The sequence below is a fragment of the Tiliqua scincoides genome, chromosome 3 (assembly GCF_035046505.1).
Source record: "Tiliqua scincoides isolate rTilSci1 chromosome 3, rTilSci1.hap2, whole genome shotgun sequence".
NCBI lineage: Eukaryota > Metazoa > Chordata > Lepidosauria > Squamata > Scincidae > Tiliqua > Tiliqua scincoides.
The window spans coordinates 122,167,732-122,189,555 of NC_089823.1; the positions used below are offsets into that span (position 1 = coordinate 122,167,732).

At 47.0% G+C, this 21,824-nt stretch overlaps 1 protein-coding gene across 1 annotated transcript in view; it reads left to right on the plus strand.

The window, feature by feature from the left end:
• The window catches only part of DIAPH3 (diaphanous related formin 3), a 160,698-nt gene that overhangs the window by 39,139 nt on the left and 99,735 nt on the right, over positions 1-21,824 (plus strand). The window contains exons 12-18 of the mRNA XM_066621358.1: positions 5,261-5,602; positions 8,249-8,363; positions 10,301-10,393; positions 11,366-11,460; positions 17,943-18,044; positions 19,474-19,713; positions 21,537-21,666. Of these exons, the coding sequence (XP_066477455.1) occupies positions 5,261-5,602; positions 8,249-8,363; positions 10,301-10,393; positions 11,366-11,460; positions 17,943-18,044; positions 19,474-19,713; positions 21,537-21,666 (1,117 nt within the window). The remainder of the gene's footprint in view (positions 1-5,260; positions 5,603-8,248; positions 8,364-10,300; positions 10,394-11,365; positions 11,461-17,942; positions 18,045-19,473; positions 19,714-21,536; positions 21,667-21,824) is intronic.

Sequence of the window (21,824 nt, forward strand, 5' to 3'; positions counted from 1 at the left end):
ACCACTATCGGGAAAAGCTCCAGGAATGTAAGGTCGGCCATGATGCTGACCTGCACCCAGCTCCGTGGCCACGGTGCAGCACACCAGCGACCACGGAAGATGCCATACCCAAGACCCCCTGCTGCATCCTAGTGCACCTGAAGGTCTGCCTTAAGCAGCTACTCAGAACGCCAAAATGAAACGCCATTGAACTCTTCCAAAAAACGAAGCCAGACCACCATATCTGCCCGCATGGCCACTGTCACTCGCACCCTGTGGTGCCGCGAGCACAACCCCGCCATGGCAGTGCACAATCTACTCAGGAAATCACCCTGCAAACAAAGTTCAGATGCACTACCAGAGCCTGCAATTCATGCAGTGTCACTTTCCGCGCCCGAATAACTGCTTGCAAGCGAGCCCTCAACTTGTCCGCCAGGAGCCTGCTAGTTGCTGACACCGAGTCAAGCTCGATGCCTAGGATGGTCATTCAGGAAGAGGGGCCCTCAGTCTTATCCTGAGCCAGCGGGACCCCCAAATCGCATGCAAGGGACTCAAGCAGCCTCTGGCACTGTCCAGTGCCAGCTGGGCGCATAAAAATAAAGTCGTCAAGATAATGAGCCGTAGTGCGCGTTCCACACCGCCTCCTTAGCGCCCACTCCAGCAGAGTGCTAAAGCGTTCAAAAGTGGCACAACTCAGTGAACACCCCATTGGCAGCGACCGGTCTAAATAGAACTGGCCCCGAAAAGGGAAGCCGAGTAAGCAAAAATCCATGGATGTACCGGAAGCAGGTGGAAAGCGGACTCAATATCGCATTTTGCCATAAGAGCGCCCGGGCCGCACCGTCTCAATATGCGAACTGCTTGGTCAAAAGACATGTAGTGGACTGTGTAGTATTGGCCAGGAATGCCATCGTTCACCAATGTCCCCGTGGGGTAGGACAAATGGTGAATCAGGCGGTATTCCCCTGGGGCCTTCTTGGGAACCACCCCCAGTGGGGAAACCTTGAGGTCAGGCGGGAGGAGTAGGAAAGGGGCCCAGAACTCTCCCCAAACTCACTTCCTTGGCAATCTTCTTCTGGACTATGTCCTCTATGCCCATGACTGACCTCAGGTTTCGAGCCAAAATCACGCCCTTGGAGTGTGGCGAGTGGATTCGAAAACGCTCAGTGAAACCTTCCCATAGGAATATCGCCGCAGAGCGATCTGGGTACCTGCTCAGCAGCCTTGCTAATTCGTCGAGCCTAATCGGACTTAGCCCCTTTGGAAATGGTGGCGTTGGCCGCATCTCCTCCCTTCTTCTGACCTGAGCTGTGGCCCCTCCCTCTTCTGGCCCTGTAACCCCTTGGGCAGGAGGTGAAAGGGTGGCCTGCGCCACACAGCCCACAAGTGTGCTGGAACGCACAACTCGCTCTGGAACAACGCCCCAAGGAGACATACTTGAAGCAAACCTGCGGGGATTGAACCCGCCAGCCCATTGTCCCCGTCTGAGCTGGTCCTACAGAGCGAGAGCCCGCACTCCTGGCAATCAGGTGCCCGCTGTCAGATCGCTCACCCCCAGCAGCGCCACCCACCACCACTAGCTGAAACCACAGCTCCGAATTCTTCCTATCCCAGGAGAGGTGAGGGTTAGTTCCCACGTGTATACGGAACTGTTCATCATAGGCCAACCAGCCTGAACCTGAGTACCTGCTGAAAGCCCTGTGTATCAAGTCCAGATACTCTGCTAGCACTGGACCCTTGGACAAATCCTTTTGTAATACAACACCCATGTAAATTATAAACCCCGCCAACCAATTAGTCCAATTGCGCTCGATCTTGGGCTTACGCAATGCCTGATGTTCTCGAGCGCACTCCCTTGGCTTGCTCTCAGGCTCCGGCTCCCTGTGGATAAGGCTGAAGAGATCTACGTAGTCACCTCTCCATATCTTTTCCTTAACCGCAGGGGCTAGATGATCCCCAAGCGAGAGGGCCTCTTCCCCGTACGGTATGGGGGGAGCTCTCTGCCCCCCTGCCCTGGAAGCCAGTGATGATAGGGGCCATGTGCCCGCGGCCGGCCCAAGCCTGACCTGCGCAGGCAGTCCCACAGGCCAGGCTGGGGCTGAACTGGCCCGCTGAGAAGCGGAGTAACCTTCCGCCTGCACGCCTGGAAGCCCCCCTTGCTCTGCCATGCTCGCAGCAAGCAGCCCACTGGCCCCCAGGGCGCCCCCTGAGCCATCGACGGGGCAGCCAAGGAATCCTGGGGGGACCTGCATGCAATGCCGCTACTGCCTGCTGGGCAAGTGCCACCAGCATCATACTGCCTTGCTGAGCCTCGGAAAGTTGAACGACCCAGCCCTGCGGGGAGGGAGCCTGCACGTCATCTGCCTGCACGCCCCCATGCTGGGCCTGGAGTAGCTCCCTACCCTGAGCTGGCAGCCTCGGCGAGGCAGACTCGTAAGGGGGGGGCTGACTCTCCCCCACTCCTTCGACAGGTGAGGGCTGGAGCGATTGTGGTTGTCCCCCTGCGCCAGCCCTCATGGCCCCTGCCTGCCCTTGTGGGGCACGAGGAATGCCATTACTTCCCCAAACTTCTGCCACCCCTGCCAAGGTACCCAAACCATACTCACCCGTGCTGTCCCTGGCTTCCAGGGGGGACTCTGGAGCGTTCCCATACTCCAACGGAGCTGCTACAGCAGTGCTGCCCGAAGAGGTCTCTGTAGGTTCCCGCACGGCGGTCAAAGCTGGGCCGGTGGGTGGCCGCACAGCAGCCACTGGTACTGCTGCTGTGGAAGGCCCGCAGCTTTCTAGAGCTGTAAAGCTATCCAGAATACCTTGCAGGGTATTGGACAGAGAGTTGCATGTGCACTTTTCAGGTGGGGCATTGCCCCCCACTCGGGGAGCTGCTGAAGAAGGCTTGGTCTCCTCGTGCAAGGCCATGACCTGTGCAGCTATACTGCCCGGCCCCTCTGTGGGGATTGCTAGCCCGCCGTGGGAGCCTCCCTGCTCCCAACTGACGTTGCAGCAGTAGGCACCTTGCGGCCTGCTCTGCACTAAGACCTATGACTGGTGACAAAGAGACCTAACCTGTAAGGAAAGTAAACAGGCAAGCAGTTGGCGCCAGATTATTTTGTAGAACCTGCCACGCAGTGCCTGCGGCACAGCACCCTTGAAGCACATCCCCCCAGGCACAAATCATGCTCCAAACCCTGTATAAACATGCATGATCAAAATTGCCCCCGAAACTGCCAGGTGCCACCTGCAGCGCTGCACCCCCCAAGGCGCGCCCCTCCCAGGCACCTAGAACGGGGCAGAGCTGGAGCCCAACAATCCCCTGGGGCACCTTGCGGCCCAACGCAAGATATAGGAAGCTGGACCAGATGGGAATGTGGCTTTATCCAGTTGGACTGTTCTTATGTTCTTAAGCTCAGAGGGCTGAACAGGGCCTAGCCCAGCCAGCTATGGGGGGTGAATATTGCCCCCCCATCCAGCCAAACTGTTGTGCGGAGGGAAACCCCCCCAGCACCTGCCACACACACCCCCACCACCTGGAGGGTGGGGGGGAAACAGCCCCTTCCCACTTGAAAGGGGGACATGCCCCCACTCAAGGCACATGGAAGGGTGACGCAAACAGAGTCCATCTAACTCTGAAGGGTTAACCCCCCCAAAGGGAAACCCCCCCAGCACCTGCCACACACCCCCGCCACCTGGAGGGTGGGGGGGAAACAGCCCCTTCCCACTTGAAAGGGGGACATGCCCCCACTCAAGGCACATGGAAGGGTGACGCAAACAGGGTCCATCTAACTCTGAAGGGTTAACCTCCCCAAAGGCAAGAATGCCACCAAATTGCAATGCTCTCCAACTGGGGGGGGGTGGCGTTTAAGGAGCCCCAAACAGCTCCAAATGGGGGAAAAAAACCTCCCCAAAATGACCCCAATCGTGCCCCGCGAGGAGACTGCCCCCTTTGGGGGGGCTGATGGCTCCTAGCCATGCACCAGAAAGAGGTTCGTCATCCCCCTTCCATGTACAGCTTGCGCTCCATGTGGCAGGCCTCCCCCCCCGAGCGCCAGACGCCCTGTCTTGGGTCCGCGCCAGAGCCTCCATGCTGGCACAAGGAGGGGAGGACCTTCCCAATATGGCGCCTGCTGGGACCCGGAGAGGTCCCTCCAAACATGGTGTTGGCCGCCTGTGACCTATTGCGCAGTTGCCGGGAAGAGACCTCCCCAAAATGGCTTCCTTCAGGGGACAGGCCGAAAGGCCTCCCCGTAATGGCACCGGCCACGCATGCACAAATCCGGCGCCCTAAGGCCGCACATGCGCATTGCTGCGACCTCCCCAACATGGCGCGCACCCAGGGCGCACAAACGAGATGGCGCCGGCTTTGCAAACGGGGAGAACCCCCCTAACATGGCGGCCACAGCCTGCAGCGGCTGCTGACCAGCCGCCCTGGTGCGCCAGCTACCGAGGTGGCCAGCCTTCCAGTGTGTCTGATGCCTCACCGGGTTGAGGCCGGGGGCCTCCGCGCCAAGCCAGTGGCCAAGGCGGCCAGCCCGCAGCGTGCGGCGGACTGGGCAGCCCCCCATCCAGGCCCCGCATCGTGGAGGTGGTCTGGGCAGTCCCCCACCCTCTCCCGGCCACAGGTCCCTACACCAAGCAGGCGGTCGGGGCAGCAGCAGGCAGGCAAGCGGGGTGGCCCCCCACCCCCGCAACAAGGTAGGCTGGGCCGTGGGGGGCACAGCGGGGTCCCCATAACTGAAGGGGTGGAGGAGCGGACCCTTAGGAGGATAGCGGGGGGAGAATTGTTGGCGGGGGTGGGAGAGGTAGAAGAGGGAAGCCCCAAGCTGGGGAATGGAATGGCAGTGGGGGTGAATAGGGCCGAAGGCGCCCCGAGAATGTGCCGAAAGGGGAGGGGTTGGAGGGAATCCGGAACCCCTTTCCTGCCACCCATTACCTTGCCCCTGTATCCCTACCCTAAGCCCCCCACTCCCTACTGCTACCGCAGAGGGATCCTTTTAAAAGGCCCGCCGTAGCTGCCAGACCCAGCCCTGTTCCCCTCCCCATAGGGAGGAGACTCTCGTGTCTTAGGGCAGGCCAAACAGACTCTGATCACCCCGTCAATTGGGTGATCGGGATTCTGTGGAAGATGCCCATAACCATATGCACATGCTGTCTGGGACTCAGTCTGGTGTTTACTAAGGTTTTAAAGTGCTTTTGTATTAATGAAATACAGTAAGAGATTTAGAATGTGTACAACTTCTATGGAATGTTGCATTAATAAATCTGATATTTTATATTTCTTTTTCAGAATGTTTCCATAACTAAAGGGTTAGTTGCCTGCCCACATTCATTCCTAGAAGAATCTGCACCTTCAGTTCCATCAGCTGATACAGCATCTAGTTTACCATCATCTGCAGTGCCTCCCCCACCTCCCCCTTTGCCATCTTCATTGATTAATGGTTCAGGAAAGCATCTGATCTTGGATGGTGCACCACCACCACCACCACCTCCTCCTCCACCTCCTCCTCCTCCACTACAGAAATTACCTGGAGTTCAGTGCTCTCCATCTCCTCATGTGCTGCCTTTTGGATTGAAGCCTAAAAAAGAGTTTAAACCTGAGGTTGTTATGAAACGATTCAACTGGTCAAAGGTAAGGCAAGCGTGGAAAAGGTCTTATGTAAAATTCCACATTGAAATCGCGCTAATTGAATTTTCTGATGCTGGCATTGGTTTAACATCTTGTTAATAACTAAGATGAAAATCAGCAGTCCCCAGTAAGGAGATCTGCTGGCAAAGGCCAATGCAGCTGAGTAGTAGCTGAGAGGAAGGGTAACCAGGTTCCTTTTTCTTGAGCGTTGTGTGGCATGTGAGCTGTTAAATCAGTACCATGCAGGAGCACAGCTTTTTGTTGTGCCAGAAGTATCTAACGTTGGCTGTTGACACTAAAGCTCATGCTTAGTGCTATTGTGTAGTCATTTAGGGTGCAATCCTAACCCCTTATGTCAGTGCTTTCCAACACTGACATAAGGGCAATGCAGCTCTGAGGTAAGGAAACAAACATTCCCTTACTTTGAGGAGGCCTCTGTAAGTGACACCCAACTGCAGGATGCAGCACACGTCCCATTGGCCTTGTTATGCCAGTGCTGGAAAGCACTGACATAACGGGTTAGGATTGTGCCCTTAGTAGTGTTTCTCAATGATAGTGCCCTATCGTTGGCTGTCATGTGATGCCTGCTAGCAAGGACAGCAGTTTCCATTGCCCCTTAGTTGATCCTCCACCTCATCAGTTGCTTCTACCTGCAACTTACTTTATGACATTAATGAGGCTGTGTGGAAGGTGTGTAGAGACCTGGGGAAGCTGGTACTACAAAAAGATGATTGGAAAGGGAAAGTAATTTGAGCAGCAGAGTTGCTTAACCTGGAGTACAGCAGACTGATGTATTCTGATCCATTGTGTAACTTAGTGCTTCCCCCCCCCTCTAGCCCCCATGTTAGCTGCTGCATGTTTGAACCCATGAAGAACTATGGTCATTCCATCCACTCCATTTAGTTAGTACTGTCTCGTCTCACCACTTATTTCAGTGCTTGGTGTCTCTTTGTAAATACTGCAGACACTTGCCTATATGTTGATCTCACAGATAAGTTGAGGCCAGGTTCTGAGCCAAAATCATGGAATGTTCTGTGACTCTCAGATAAGTTGTCGGGGGGGGGGGGGTTAAACTTAGGTTGGTGGTGGTGTCTATAGTTTTGTCTGATTTTACCCGAAGTCAGATCCTGAAAAATAGCTTACCAGTAATTGTTACCTAAGAACTGTACAGTTTCTAATTTATTAAAAATATAGTAAAAGATCATAAGATACATTTTTATTCTTTAACTTTCTAAATTCTGGTCTTCACAACCTTTTTGTAAACACTATCAGAGTAAGTGCGCTGTAAGCAACATACCAGTAGAACAGTGGTTCCCAACCTGGGGTACATGTACCCCCAGGGACACTGGACAGAACCTTTAGGGGTGCTTGCAAAATAATTTAATAATGGCAGAAAAAGGCAGGTCATACTCCAGAATGCCTTGCAGGACCAGCAAGGCAGGAAGGGATGTAGCTAGTTGGCTGTTGAAAGCTCCACCAATAGCTTGTTTTTGGTCATCAATTCATGTATGAATCAGTGATGGAAAACCAGCACAGTTAAAAAGGTGAAACATAATATGGAAAGTGATCAATCACCAAGAATTTCTCAGGACACTTTTGATTCAAAACAGTGCAAAGGCATAGTCTTCAGTTCTTCAAACAGATAAAGAGAAAATACTGTGATGAATATATGAAGTATGGGTTTTCATATAGAGGAGATGAGGGCTTATGTTATTATAAACATTTAACTAATATGAGGGGTACAATTTTTGGAAACAAGTTGCCAAGGGGTATACATGTGAAAAAAGTTGGGAACCACTACAGGAGAACCATTAATCAAATCTTTCATTAAGTTGCGTGGTACCAGAGGCTCTGCATATAACATTCAGCATAGAACACATAACTGAGAGTGTGCAATTCACAGCAGAAAGAAGAGCAACAAGGAATGACTGAGCTGCACATAGTTGCAACCCTGTTTACTCAGAAGTAGACCCATTGCTTTCCATGGGTGTTTGTAAAAAACGGTGCACTGAATTGTAGCCTGGGACTTCGTTTCAAGTTGAAAGAAGGATTATATCCTAGTGTTTAAAAAAACAACAGATTTTTGCCAAGCGTTTGCAAACTGGAAAGAGGAATGAGCCTTGCTTGATTTCAGTGGAAGCCTTGAGCCCTTTTCTCAGGAGGAGAATCAAAGGGTAACTTTGGCTGGCGCTTGCCAAGCAGGTTACCATGGCGAATAGTAGCCCTCTATTTATCTCTACATTGCTTCTCAGTTGCTGTGAGTTGCTTGAAAACCCCTGACCCTTGAGTGACCTTGGAAATAAGGTGAAGTAATGATTAAATCTTGATTTATTGACAAAATTCTCGCCCTATAAGTGACTATCAATTGTATTTGGAACTACAAAGTAGTTTTCAACTACTGAGTTCTGAACCACTGGCAAAGAGCAAATTTATTTTAGTAGTTCAGAAGTAATTGGCAGTCAATGCCCATATTATGTGCATGACTACTATAATAGTATCCAACCTCAAGCCTAATGCGTATCTACTCAGAAGTAAAACCCATTGAATTCAGTGGTATTCATTCTCAGATAAGAATGTGTAGGGATGTGCAATTTAAGTGTAGTAATAATGTCAAAATAATGATGCTTAAAAGCTGCAACATATTTACAGATTAGACCGCATGAAATGAAGGAGAACTGTTTCTGGATCATGGCAAATGATAGCAAATATGAGAATGCTGATTTACTGTGCAAGCTGGAACTTACATTTTGTTGTCAAAAGCAAGGTAAAAGAACATAGTGCTGTAATTTTGTCATTTTATTAGAAAATCGGAGTTCTTCATTTTGGGTTTTGTTTTAAATGAAACAGTAGCTATTCTTATAGTCCAACTGAAGAATGCCTTGTATGTCATATGGAAACGGAGTCGCTCTTGGCCTTACTTATAGTCTTAAGTGTAGCATATATTGAGTACAAGTTAGTCTGAATTATATTACCATGTGGATGAGAATACTCTGCAATGTTGATGACATATTTAACACCAGTCAGTTCCAAGTCCATGTAGACCAGGGGTGTCAAACATAAGGCCCAGGGGCCGGATGCAGCCTGCGGAAGCTTTTTGTCTGGCCCTCGGGCTCTCAGCTGCTGAACAATGCTGTGGTGACACTACTAAAAGGCTGGCCCACGTGATAATTGGGCTCTCCCATATCTTGAAATATGATCAAGATTTGTGTATTTTCTCTCCTGTCATTAGCAGCTAATGAGTTCCTACATGAACTCGTGAACAGAGTGTTTATTTCTGGTTTTGACCTGTTTAATGACATTACTTCCTGTGAAATGACATCACCTCTGGCCCTCAGCAGGCATCATGAATGCTTTTCGGCCCTCTATTACATGAGTTTGACACCCTGATCTAGACTCCCATAAACACATCCTCCTTAATTTTGTGCCCTTTAATTACTAGTTAAACTGTAAACTGCTTTGCAAACATGTCAAGGCTGAAAAGCCACTGTAAACATAAATAAATAAATAAATGGGGCTGTGTGTGTATGACACTATGCACGTATAGATAGATATCACTGAAAGATTTTGTATTGGATATGAATTATGAAGATCTGTTTTAAATTGTTTTTATTCTAATTTTTTTGTGAGTGATCCTTTGATATTTAAAAATGAAATTTAGAGTACAAATACAGCTATGTCAATCTAATTTCTGGATTAGTTTAAAGAGTTAACTGCCTTGATAGCCCTGATGGACAATCTTTGCTGTTTACTCGACAGGGCCAATATGCTACTGTTGGTTTTGCAGGACCTCATTGTAACTGTACTTTAACTTAACAAAAAAGTGTTAATTTTTGGTGACAAAATGATAAAAATTGAATTCTTCTGAAAAATGTCATGTAAGATTTCAGGTGTAATTAGTGAATCCAATGTATAGTGTTGTCTAATTCCAGTGACTAAGTGTTTTGTCCTAAGCCAAGTAGAAAGCATCTTATTATCAGAAATACATGCATGAGAACTTGTGGAGAGCTAGAAATTCTAACAAAATGAATTGAATTTGAGTGCTCACTTAAGCATGGAATTCCATTGATTTCCATGGGTATTAGGCATGGTACTTTCAGTTTTTTTAAATCATAGGCTCAGATGGTTGTGCTATTTTTGAGTATATTTCAACTCAGACAAGAGGATTCATGTGTAGGTGCTGCACACTGGAATCCCTCAGGCCTGATCTTCTCAGCTACCAGTGCCAGCCATTGTAGTTGTTTAAAACACCTTGTTTAGTTTCTGAACTAGTTTGGGGCTATAATCTATTTATTTAATAGATTTTTTTTAACCCTACTTTTCTCCAGGTGAGGGCATTCAAGGTTTACAGCAATTAAAATGTAAAAAAAAAAAAATTGGAAAAAAATAATAGAAATGCCATGGGAGTTTGGAGAAGCATTATTTATCAGTAGGGGCATTAAGCGATGTGAGCACCCCTCCAGCATTATGGTGTGTCTTGTCAATTGTCAAAAAGCAGATGGTGTGCCTTGGCAATTTTAGCCCCTTGTCGGTGTGCCATGAAAAATGTTGAAAAACCCTGCTGTGTAGGTATAAACGGAAATGTAGTATTCCCCGGTAGTGCTTGTCTTGCAGGCCACCTGAAACCATTGAACCTCAGGTTGTCCACTACTGTTATATGGTGTTGTCACATACCCTGATGCATGCTATTGTACATGTTGACAGTAAAAAAAGATGAAGATTTTGATGAAAAGAAATCTATTAAAAAGCGAATCAAAGAACTCAAAATCCTCGATCCAAAGATAGCACAAAACCTTTGTGAGTAAACCCTTCCTGTTTTTGAAATTATTGGAATATTTGACTGATTTTTTTACTGCGTTTTTTAAAAAATTGTTAGCTTGTTCTCTGGAAGACAGAACACTAATTTTGGATTTGTATTTTAGGCACTATTGGTTTCTCACTTCATCTTGTACCAGTGGTTCCCCAACTATGAGCTGTGGCTTCTTGGGGAGCAGCAGAAACTAGTCAGGAGAGCTGTGGAATCTTTGCCAAAAAAAACCCATCCTATACAATGTATAGGATTGTAGCCTTAACAGGGGACTGTGGGAAATGACCGAGTAGGTCCGAGGAGTCATCAGTCAAAAGTTTGAGAACCACTGCGATATACTATAGCAACAATAGCTTAATGCCGTGAATATAATTATTTTCAGAAAAGTTTAAAACAAAGCGAGTTTTCTTTAAAAACCAATGTAACTGCATCAGTAGGCTTTCCACAAGGTTTGTGCATGTGTGAGGAAAAACCGGTTTTTTTAATGAAATAAAACAAAAACACTTCTACAGTGCTTGCCATCTTCAATGAAGTGAATTATCTACTTGCTGCTCTGTTCTCCTTTCATCACCTTATTTTCATCTCCTGATTAGATCTTGTATTTCTCTTTTAATGTGTCTCTTAATTCTGCAGTAGACTTGATTCATTCTCCTTTAGGCATTAGGTGTAAACCTGTTATGAGTTAACTGTTTCCTCCAAACACCAAATGCTTAAGATCTGGTATGAATTTTCATGGATCTTTCAACCTCCATGCTACCTCTTTTTTCCTTTTCTCAAGCTGACTTTTTTTGTCATCTTAAATTTTGTTTGAGTTGATAGTCTGCCTACAGTAAATGACTAATGCAGGTATTTTGTGAGCAAGTGGCTAGTAACGTTTTTGGTGGACTATTGAGTTTTTTGCTTTTAGCACAACATAGGTATTTTGGTCCTACGTCGTAAACTCTGATTTTGTTTTTCTTTAGCTATCTTTCTGGGTTCTTTTCGGGTGCCTTATGAAGAAATAAAAATGATGATATTGGAAATAGATGAAGCCCAGCTGTCAGAGTCCATTGTTCAGGTATGGTGCAGTGCCATCTGTTTTATGATCCATGTTTTCATTAAGCAGAAATCTGCTGATGATCTATCTAGGATTAATCACCTGTGTTCATTATGTCTGCATTTGCATAACTATAACTGAATTTTTCAACTCCAGAGTAGATAAGAACTTTCTTTGCGCATCGTCCAATGAACACTCGAGACAACAGATATGAGAGAAAGGGCCACTTAATTAGCATTTATAACCAAAGGGGAGGCTGAGACCTGCAGCCACAGAGGGAGCGAAGTCCCCCGTGGTGTGGGGGCAGGACCACTGGGCGGTACCAGAACACATCTGCCCCCAGGCTGGCATGCACCCAACTCCAAGCCATGCCCCTTTCTCAGTTGGCGTAGCTCATCCAGGTCTGTCCCTTAAGGGCCGCTGAGCCTCTGAGGCGGACCCCACGGTCCCGGCCAGGGCCCCGTCTACGTCCTTGTGCCGCCGAGCCCCTGAGGACTGCAATTGGGTTCTACCCTGCCTATGCCGCCTGAAGGTGCATGCCAAAGTCCATTTCATGCCTCCTAACCCACACCACCTGCCACCAGGAGGGGTCAGCCTAGCACTTGACTGCCCTACTCCCAAACGGAAAGAGTGCCCGAAGGCCACCCTGCAGGTCTCCGAGACAGATGACTGCACTCCCCTCTGACAAGTCAACCCCATCCCCCTTGTAGAGATATGGCAGAGAAAAGTCAATTGCAGGATGCATGGTAACCTGGTCTCCCGCTCCTGAGACAAACAGGCCAATCTCCCTGGTGACCTTCTTCCTGGGGCAGCAGTAGTCCCCACGCCACCCGTGATGCTGCAGGAAGTCCGACCAAAGTGTGCCAGTCAGCCGCCTGTGAAGAGTGGCAAACTTCTCACACTCTGAGCCCCAGCGAAAGACTGGACCTCCCACCCCGATTGTTCCCATTTAATTGAATGCCAACTACTGCATGTGGGGATGGTTCTTCACAAACTCCGCCATCATGGGCAGCAGCTGACCCCATTGCCACTACGCCTGGCCAACCCACAGACCTGTGTGGGGGGGGGCTAACTGCCAGTGGCCGCCCCATGTGGACCCAAAAGACATTAGAGTGGTCACAGTTCAACATGCGAACCGGATTAACACAGCATCCTGCAGAGGGTTAAAAAAGAGAGCCAGGTTAGACTGCATTCGCAGAACAGAGGGGGGAGAGGTTACAGCAAGTGGAAACTGAAAGGATAGTCCCCCCCAGCCAAAGCCTCATCACCCGCTGTCTGAAGAGCAGGGGCCGCACACCCGCCAAGCTGGTTATTAACCACTGGAGCCAACCAGCCCCTGAAATGGCCAAAGCCTCATCACCCTCTGTCTGAAGAGCAGGGGCAGCACACCCGCAAGCGGGCTGGTAATGGAACAGTCTCCAGTCCGAGGAGTAGGGGGTGCAATCTCGCTAAGTGGGTTGTTAACAAAATATTACCCTTCCCCGAAAGGAAGGGCCACATTCCCGTTATGCGGATTGTTGACAGAACATCGCCCCACCCCCCTGGAGTAGGGGCAGCACACCCATTAAGCAGGGTGGTAACAACATCACCTCCCTTTCAAAGGGAGAGGGCAGCACACCCATTAAGCTGGCTGCCGACAGAACATCCCCCCTCCCTCACCTGGGAGGGGCAACACGCCTGTTAAGCAGGTTGGAAAACATCACCCCTCTCTAAAAGGAGTAGGGGCAGCTAAGCAGGTTGTCAACATAACATCACCCCTCCCTCACCAGAGCAGGGACTGCTCACTTGTTAAGTGAGTTGGTAACATCACCCCTCTACAAAGGAATAGGGGCTGCTCATCTGTTAGCAGGTTGTTGACAGCACATTGCCCCTCTCCCACTGGAGCAGGGACAGCATGCACATTAAACAGGTAGGCATTAAACAGGCATTAACATGCCTGTTAAGCAGGTTGGTAACAACATTACTCCTCTTTCAAGGAGTAGGGCAGCACACCCGCTAAGCAGGTTGGCAACAGAACCTCACCCCTTCCCCACCGGAGAAGGGGCCGCTCACCCATTAAGCGGGTCGGTAACAACATCACCCCTCTCTCAAAGGAACAGGGCAGCATACCTGCCAGCAGGTTGTTAACGGATCATCACCCCTCTCCCACTGAAGCAGGGGTCGCACGCCCATTAAGCGGGTTGGTAACAGCACCCCTAAAGCAGTGGGGGCAGTATATCCGTGAAGCGGTCTGTTAACGGAACCTCCTCCCTCTCAAGGAGAAGAGCCACAATCCCGTTAATCGGGTTGGTGACTGAACATCACCTCTCTCCAAGGACTAGGTGTAGAGCACCTGTTAAATGGTTGCTAATCATCACCCCTTTCCCACTGGAGCAGGGATTGCATGCCTGTTAAACGGGTTGGTAACAACAGCACCCCTAAAGCAGTAGGGGCAGCATATCCGTGAAGCGGGCTGTTAACAAAACATCCTCCCTCTCAAGGGGAAGGGCCACAATCCTGTAAGGCGGGTCTGTGACTGAACATCACCCCCTTCCAAGGAGTAGGGGCAGAGCCCCTGTTAAATGGTTGCTAACAGAACATCCCCCTCCCAAAGGAGAAAGGACAGTGCACCCACACTCATTAAGTGGGCTGGTAACAGAACAGCACCCCTCTCTAAGGAGTAAGGGCCACAATCCCACTAAGCGGGTTGTTAACAGAACAGAACATCACCCTTCTCTAAGGAGAAAGGGCCACGGTCCTGCTAAGCGGGTTGTTAACAGAACCTCTTCCCCTTTTCCAAAGGTGTAGGAACATTATGTCCACTAAGTGGGTTGGCAAAGTAGCACCCCCCCCCCTGAAAGGAGTAGGGGCAGTACTCCTGATAAAAGGAGGAAGGACCTCAGCTCTGTTATTATTTATCCAAGAGACATGCCAGGCAAAAGTGTCTGCATGTTCATTTCAGAATGCATAGAGAAGCTCCCCTCAGACGCTTGCAGATTCCCAATGCTGGTTGCAACTTGGAACTTCCAAAACTCATGAAAATCCCTGAGGCCCAGGCCAAGAAACTAGCCACTACACTGCTACCATAATTTATTGGTGACCGATGGTCGGGTCAAAGGCTTCAACCAATGAAGTAAAAATGTGGGGAATCTAATTGGTGCTGCACCCCTCTCTGGCTATCCCGTGCTCATCCTCATTGACCAGATTGGGGCCAACTGCCCCCTAAGGTGTGCAGAGACTGCATCCTGTGCAGCTATCCCGTGCTCATCCTCAGGGGCCATATCAGGGCCAACTCCACCCTAAGGTGTGCAGAGACTGCTTGCATTGTGCTGCAGAGACTGCAGGCATGTGCTCGTGAACAATTGCTCCTGGTGAACTTGCTGGCCGAGTTGCACTCAAAGGTGCACAGGATCTGCACCCATGGTCATCCCCCAGTACCTCGGACTACTAAGCCTTGCCACTAGCTATCAGGTGACTGCTATCTCTCCAGCTCCCCCAAGCCCCTTTGGGCGGCAAGACCAGCCATGTCTCGAGTCCCACTGTGGGATTCTCCACCCCCACAGTGGGGTTTCACTAGGTAGCGTAAAGCTTGAAGTCTAAAAATGCTGCTCCCAAGCATAGCCCTGCTGATCACAATATGGCATAGCCCTGACAGGCACAGCGTATTATGTCCCCATATTCAAAACGGGGTGGCCCTAGAGGGCACATCCAAATTACGGCTGAGGCGTAAATCAGAACCCATTTAGCCAAATTGCCCAATACTCGTAGGTTCTCTTCCCCCCATGCAAGGGGGGGGGCAACAGCCCCATAAGGTATATTGAGTTCCCCTATCATCATGCCACCAGATCCCGGGCTGTTCCTTGTCAGGAGTACCATCTAATTTGCCAGGGTGTGTGTGTGGGGGGGAGGCTGGAGCCACAGCGCCAGCCAGTAAGGTTCTCCCTTTTATGCCACCCCCGGGGGGGGGGGGGAGCTGAATTGGGCTGGGGATCGTGCCTTCCTGCAGGCCAGGGCAAGATGGGAAGCCCCAGTTCCTTATACCCCTATATGCCCATTTAGGAGCCACTGGATCTGTGTTGGTTTGCAACTCACAGGGGCTCACAGCCCCAATCCCATGCCTGTATACTCCTCAGTAAGTCCCATTAGATCATTGGGGTATACTTCCAGGAAAGCATGGACAGGATTGTATCCCTAAGTCCAGCTATGACTACCCAGGAGAAAGACCCATTATACTCTGTGGGACTTACTCCTGGAAAGTGGGGCGAGGACTGCTGCCCTATGGTCCAAGCCTCTGCATGCCTACTCAGAAGCAAGCCTCATCATAGCCCAAGGGGCTTACCCCTGGAAAGTGGGGCTAGGACTGCAGCCCTATGGTCCAAGGCTCTGCATGCCTACTCAGAAGTAAGCCCCATTATAATCCATGGGGCTTACTCCCAAGAAAATGTGGCTAGGATTGCAGCCAGAGTCCAAGGCTCTGCATGTCTACTCCGAAGCAAGGCCCCCCATAGTCCATGGGTCTTACTCCTAGGAAAATGTGGTTGGGGTTGCAGCGTAAGAGCTTCAGTGCGTGGCTAGGCGCCTGCACCTTTCTCCCGCTCTCAGAGTGTGCTGCGACTCGCCGCCTCAGGTTCGCGGAGTCCTTCGCCAGCAATCCTGGTTGGTCCCGCAGCAGACGGTTGTGCCCTCTTGGAAAGCAGCAGCAGCAGGAGCTGCGAGTGCCACATGTGCTGCGGCCAGCAGGGAGACCTGGCTCTGAGCTGGAAGGCGGCAGCCCGTTCCCTCAACTCGTGGGGCCAGGGACTGAGCCATGCCTGCTCAGAAGCAGGTCCCCCTGCGCTCCACGGGGCTTACTCCCGGGAAAGTGTTCCTGGACTGCACCTGATCCTTCCTGTGAGCAGAGCCCATTCAAACCCCCCATCCCCACCTTACAGACCAAACACACTGCAAGTGGGATTCACCACAGGAGAGGCTTCCTCAGAAGTTGCACTGGTCCTGAGTCCAAGGTGGCTGGAAGGGGTCAGGTCAGTACTGTGTCCACACAGTGCCAACTTGTGAAGGAGGGCTGGGTGTTGTTGCTTAAAAGGCCTCTGCCTCTGCTCAGTTCCAGCCTACCGCCACTGACCCTACAGGGAGGAGACTCTTGTGTTCCAGGGCCGTTCCAGGGGTAGAATAAAGTTGATGATAATAATAATAATAAATAATTTTGCTCTTGAGTCATATCCAGGTTTTCTTCTGCTGGGCACTATTGCTGCATCCAATTCTGTCAAGCTTCTTCTTTGTGTTCATCCAGCTGAGTTCAGGCATTTTCCATCAGGCTTCTGTTTGTATTTTTCTCCAGTGCTTTTTTCCCCCATTCCCCATTAATAATTTTCCCTCAGGTTTTTAATAACTGGTTATATTTTGACTCCTTGAGTGCCTAGTCATATTAAGAACCTCTGGGATTCTATGCTGTCCTTTGAAGGAGTAGTTTTTCCCAGATGGCCTACCTCTGTCTGGTCTCCTTAGTTTGAATTGTGCCAGTGCATAGAACTACTAGTCCTGCCTCCTCTTCAGTCTGCAGATTTTTCCAGTGGCTTCTCTCTTAATAGCCAGCAGCTGCTCAAAGCCATTAGCAGCCTAAAAGCTGATGACAGAGATAGTACATAGTCATCAAAACTAGCAGCAATTGATAGACCTCTTCTCTATAAATTAGTCTATCTGTCTTTAAATCCATTCAAGCTAGTGGCCATCATCACATCCTGTGGCAATGAATTCTAAATAATAATAATAATAATAATAATAATAATAATAATAATACAGGTATTTATATACCGCCTTTCTTGGTTTTTATTCAAGACTTTATTCAAGGCGGTTTACATAGGCAGGCTACTTAAATCCCCGTAGGGATTTTTACAATTGAAAGAAGGTTCTGTCTTTCATGAACCACAACATTCAGATGTTTCTTTCTGATCTGTTTTCACATTCTGGCCTCCATCCTCCCACGCTCAGAGCAGATGGAATAACTCTGCTCAGCTTGTCAGCTGCTTCAAGGTCGCACAGTGTTGGTGGCCTCGAACTGGCGACCTTGTGGATGTTATCTTCAGGCAAACAGAGGCTCTACCCTCTAGATCAGACCTCCTGCACAGACTATGTACTCCATTACCTCTTTTTATCTGTCTTCAGTCTCCCATCAATAAGTTACATTGAATGATCTTAGTTCTATTATAGTGTAGGAGGGAGAAGAAAACACTGTCTCATGCATAATTTTATACGTTCCATATTTCCAAGATAAAAGGCCCCAAATGCTTTAGCCTTACCCCATAAGGAAGGTGCTCCAGTCTATAACACAGAATAACACACAAATAACACAGAATTTGTGTTATTCACCACTGCTTGCATGATAACTCACTGGGTTATCCACCTCTATCAAAATATCTTTCTTGGTTTGTTACCAATGGCTTTAACTTTTTGTTCATTTCAGAATGAGAATTGTGTTGAGAGAAGGCCATAGAAATCTAATATTTCAAGCTTTTCTTTTCATGTAGAATTTAATAAAGCACCTTCCTGAACAAAAACAACTCAATGAATTGTCCAAGTTGAAGAGCGACTATAACAACCTGTCTGAACCAGAGCAGTTTGCTATTGTGGTGAGTATCAGTTTGTTTCCATGCTGGGTTTGAGATACATATTCTAGTCTGTAAAGTTGTCAATGATTTGGGAGCAGGGTAACTTAGGGTGCAATCCCAACCCACTTTCCAGCACCAATATAAGAGCAATGCAACTCCAAGATAGGGGAACAAACATTCCCTTGCTTTGAGGAGGCCTCTGTAAGTGCCACCCAACTGCAGAATGCAGCACGTGTCCCATTGGCACAGCTATGCCAGTGCTAGAAAGTTGGTTAGGATTTGGGATTTAAGTGCCTTCACTCATGCCTGGTCCTTGAAATTGTTTAGAGAAGCACTGGTTTGTGTCTTCCTATTCTGACACATGGTGTGTGGCACATGGGACAAAGCGTTCTGTAAAGTGGCACTGAGACAGTGAAACATGTTGACACTCGCTTAGCCTTTGGGTGAGCATCTAAAGCTTGACATTTTAGGCACTTCTATTTTAAAAAGATCTTTATGCTGTTTCATTATAAGCTTTTATTTGTATGTAACTTTAATTTTGATAGAATCTACTTAATTTTTTTAACCTAGGAATTTATATCCTACCTTTTTGCCCTCAGAGGGGCTCCCCAGTGTTGGCTGTTTTGGATCATTTTATTGAACAGGAAGATAATAAATTCTGCTTGTGTTCAGTATAGCTGCAGATCAAACTATGTTGTAGATATAAAAATGTGTGTGTATTTACCACACCACACATAAGTAGGTGTGGGTATATTCACATGTATGCACATGCAAAATTGCAGGGTGTAGAATGAAGAAAATGACTGTATTACAGAATGAGAATATGCAGTATTAAAAGTATGGAATCTGTTATACCTTTGGAATGCTTTTAAAATTTTTACAGGCTTGGAGTCTATAGATCCTGAAAGAGCCACTTTATTTGAACATTACTGGTGATTTTCATTTGGATCTTTATAGATTGTGCAGACTAGAATGTGAGGGCACGCAAAATCTGAAGTTACAATTCCTGGAAATGTTAGCTGAATGGCAGGTTTTATTTACTAATTTTCAGGTTTAGTAATTTATACTAATCTGTTTTTCGAACACTTGCTCAGGATGAACATTGTTCAACTGTAGGAAAAACAGAGCTGTTCTTTACAATTTTTACTACTGAGTAATACTTGCATTCTACAGTCTGTAGTTGAAAAGATAATGATGTATGATTTTTTTTACTGTTTACATGTTCCAGTTAGTTGAAGAGGGCAATAGTTCTTAATTGTGTTCACATATAGGATTTCAGATGCTTGCACAAGCATCTTTCATTTTATTCAACTACTTTATGATCATGTATAGACATGAGGTTGTTGCTTCATATCTGTCACACCAATAAATCATTCAAGATGTTGCTAATTTACTCCATGCCAAAGCATAGCACAGGTTTTAAAAGAAAGCTTTTCTCCTTTTCAATCAGATGAGCAATGTGAAAAGACTGCAACCACGGTTGAGTGCTATTCTTTTTAAGCTTCAGTTTGAGGAACAGGTGAACAACATCAAACCTGACATCATGGCTGTCAGTGCAGCCTGTGAAGAAATAAAGAAGAGCAAGAGCTTCAGCAGTCTTCTGGAACTAGTGTTGCTAATGGGAAATTACATGAATGCGGGATCTCGAAATGCACAGACCTTTGGATTTGACCTCTGTTCCTTATGTAAAGTGAGCATTTGTAAAGAGCAATGGATGATGAGTTTAGTGCTGCAATCACTTCCTTTTCATATTTATAGTACTATTTAAATTACTTGTACTGCTTGACACTTAACCTTTTCAATAATTTGAGCTTAACTATCTATTCAGTTCTTCCCACCCACTTTGAACAGCCTTAGTTTTTGAGCTAGACAAAGTAGACAATTTGCATAAGGTAAATGATGCTTTATTTATCGGTTTACCTCTGAAAAGTTTCTAAATTATCATTAAATAAATAGAATCAGTGTGATGTAACAGCAACAACTGTTTGCTGCACTGGTATGGCACTGTCTCAAGTATGAGTATTGTTAGCACTATGTTATAAATAAAATTGATAGCTCATATTAGCAAACACTATTAAGGGCTAAGTGGGGCAAATTATTGGAGAAAGTCCAACAAGCACTTGAAGTTCTTCACTAAAAATATGCCAGAGCTAGAAAAAATAGCTTCTGCTTTCTCTAATGCAAATTTTGAAAGGCAAGATTCTATTAAGTTTTGATTACATACAGATAAATAAAATAGAATATTACACCTCTATTCCATCATGGAACTTAAATAGCTTCTGCTTTCTCTTTTGCAAATTTTGAAGGTCAGGATTCTAGTAAGTATTGATTACATACAGATATGCAGGTATTTGGCCAACATTTTAATATTCAGCATCAAAATTTCATTGAATTTTGTAGTGATATGTGACAGCTGTCTCTGTTTCATTTGGTAATTTTTGTACTGCGTTCATTTAGTCAGTTGGGAAACTTTGCCTTAATAGACAAAAACATCCCATTCAGTTCAGTTTTAAAGTCAAAAATTCAACAACTTTGTTTTGTATCATAAATAAAATTAAAATATTACACATCTATTCCATTATGGAACTTAACATAAGAACAGCCCCACTGGATCAGGCCATAGGCCTATCTAGTCCAACTTCCTTATCTCACAGAGGCCCACCAAATGCCCCAGGGAGCACACCAGATAACAAGAGACCTCATCCTGGTGCCCTCCCTTGCATCTGGCATTCTGACATAGCCGATTTCTAAAATCAGGAGGTTGCACATACACATCATGGCTTGTAACCCATAATGGATTTTTCCTCCAAAAACTTGTTCAATCCCCTTTTAAAGGCGCCCAGGCCAGACACCATCACCATATCCTGTGGCAAGGAGTTCCACAAACCAACCACACGCTGAGTAAATAAATATTTTCTTTTGTCTGTTCTAACTCTCCCAACACTCAATTTTAGTGGATGTTCCCTGGTTCTGGTGTTATGTGAGAGTGTAAAGAGCATCTCTCTATCCACTCTGTCCATCTCCTGCATAATTTGTATGTCTCAATCATGTCCCCCCTCAGGCGTCTCTTTTCTAGACTGAAGAGGCCCAAACGCCATAGGCTTTCCTCATAAGGAAGGTGTCCCAGCCCAGTAATCATCTTAGTCGCTCTCTTAGTTTCTCTTAGTCGCAGTATACATTAGTTTCTAAGTGGTTTCTGTTCTGAGTATTGATGAGAGCAAGTTCTACTTAACTTTATCAAGGTTTGAATCACATTCTTCAGTTTCCTCCTGGGGCCTGAATTGAATGATCATTCAAAATGCTGAATGAGAAGGTGGTATTTGGATATAAGCACAAAATCAAAAAACTTAAATTTTCATCCATTTTTTTCAAAAAGGTTTTGACTCTCAACTCAGCTGAATATTCAGATAATAAGAAAATGGATAATCTTCTCTTTTAAAATGCAAAAAATACAACAAAATATTTGAGTTTCAAATTGTAAACAGTTCTGAATACTTATTTACTACTTTCTAGTTAAAGGATACTAAATCGGTTGATCAGAAGACAACATTGCTTCATTTTCTGGTTGAAATGTGTGAGAAGAAGTATCCTGATGTCTTGAGTTTTGTTGAAGACTTACAGCACTTAGACAAAGCAAGTAGAGGTTTGTATGAAAAATGAGCATGATTTTATTAATAACATAAATTGTCCAGACTGAATTAAATTTTGAATGGGTTGTTGGATATTTTTTAGCACACATCAATAGTTACATGAACTTTCATTCTAATGTTTGTTAAAGCTGATTTCTGTTTAGCTTACACT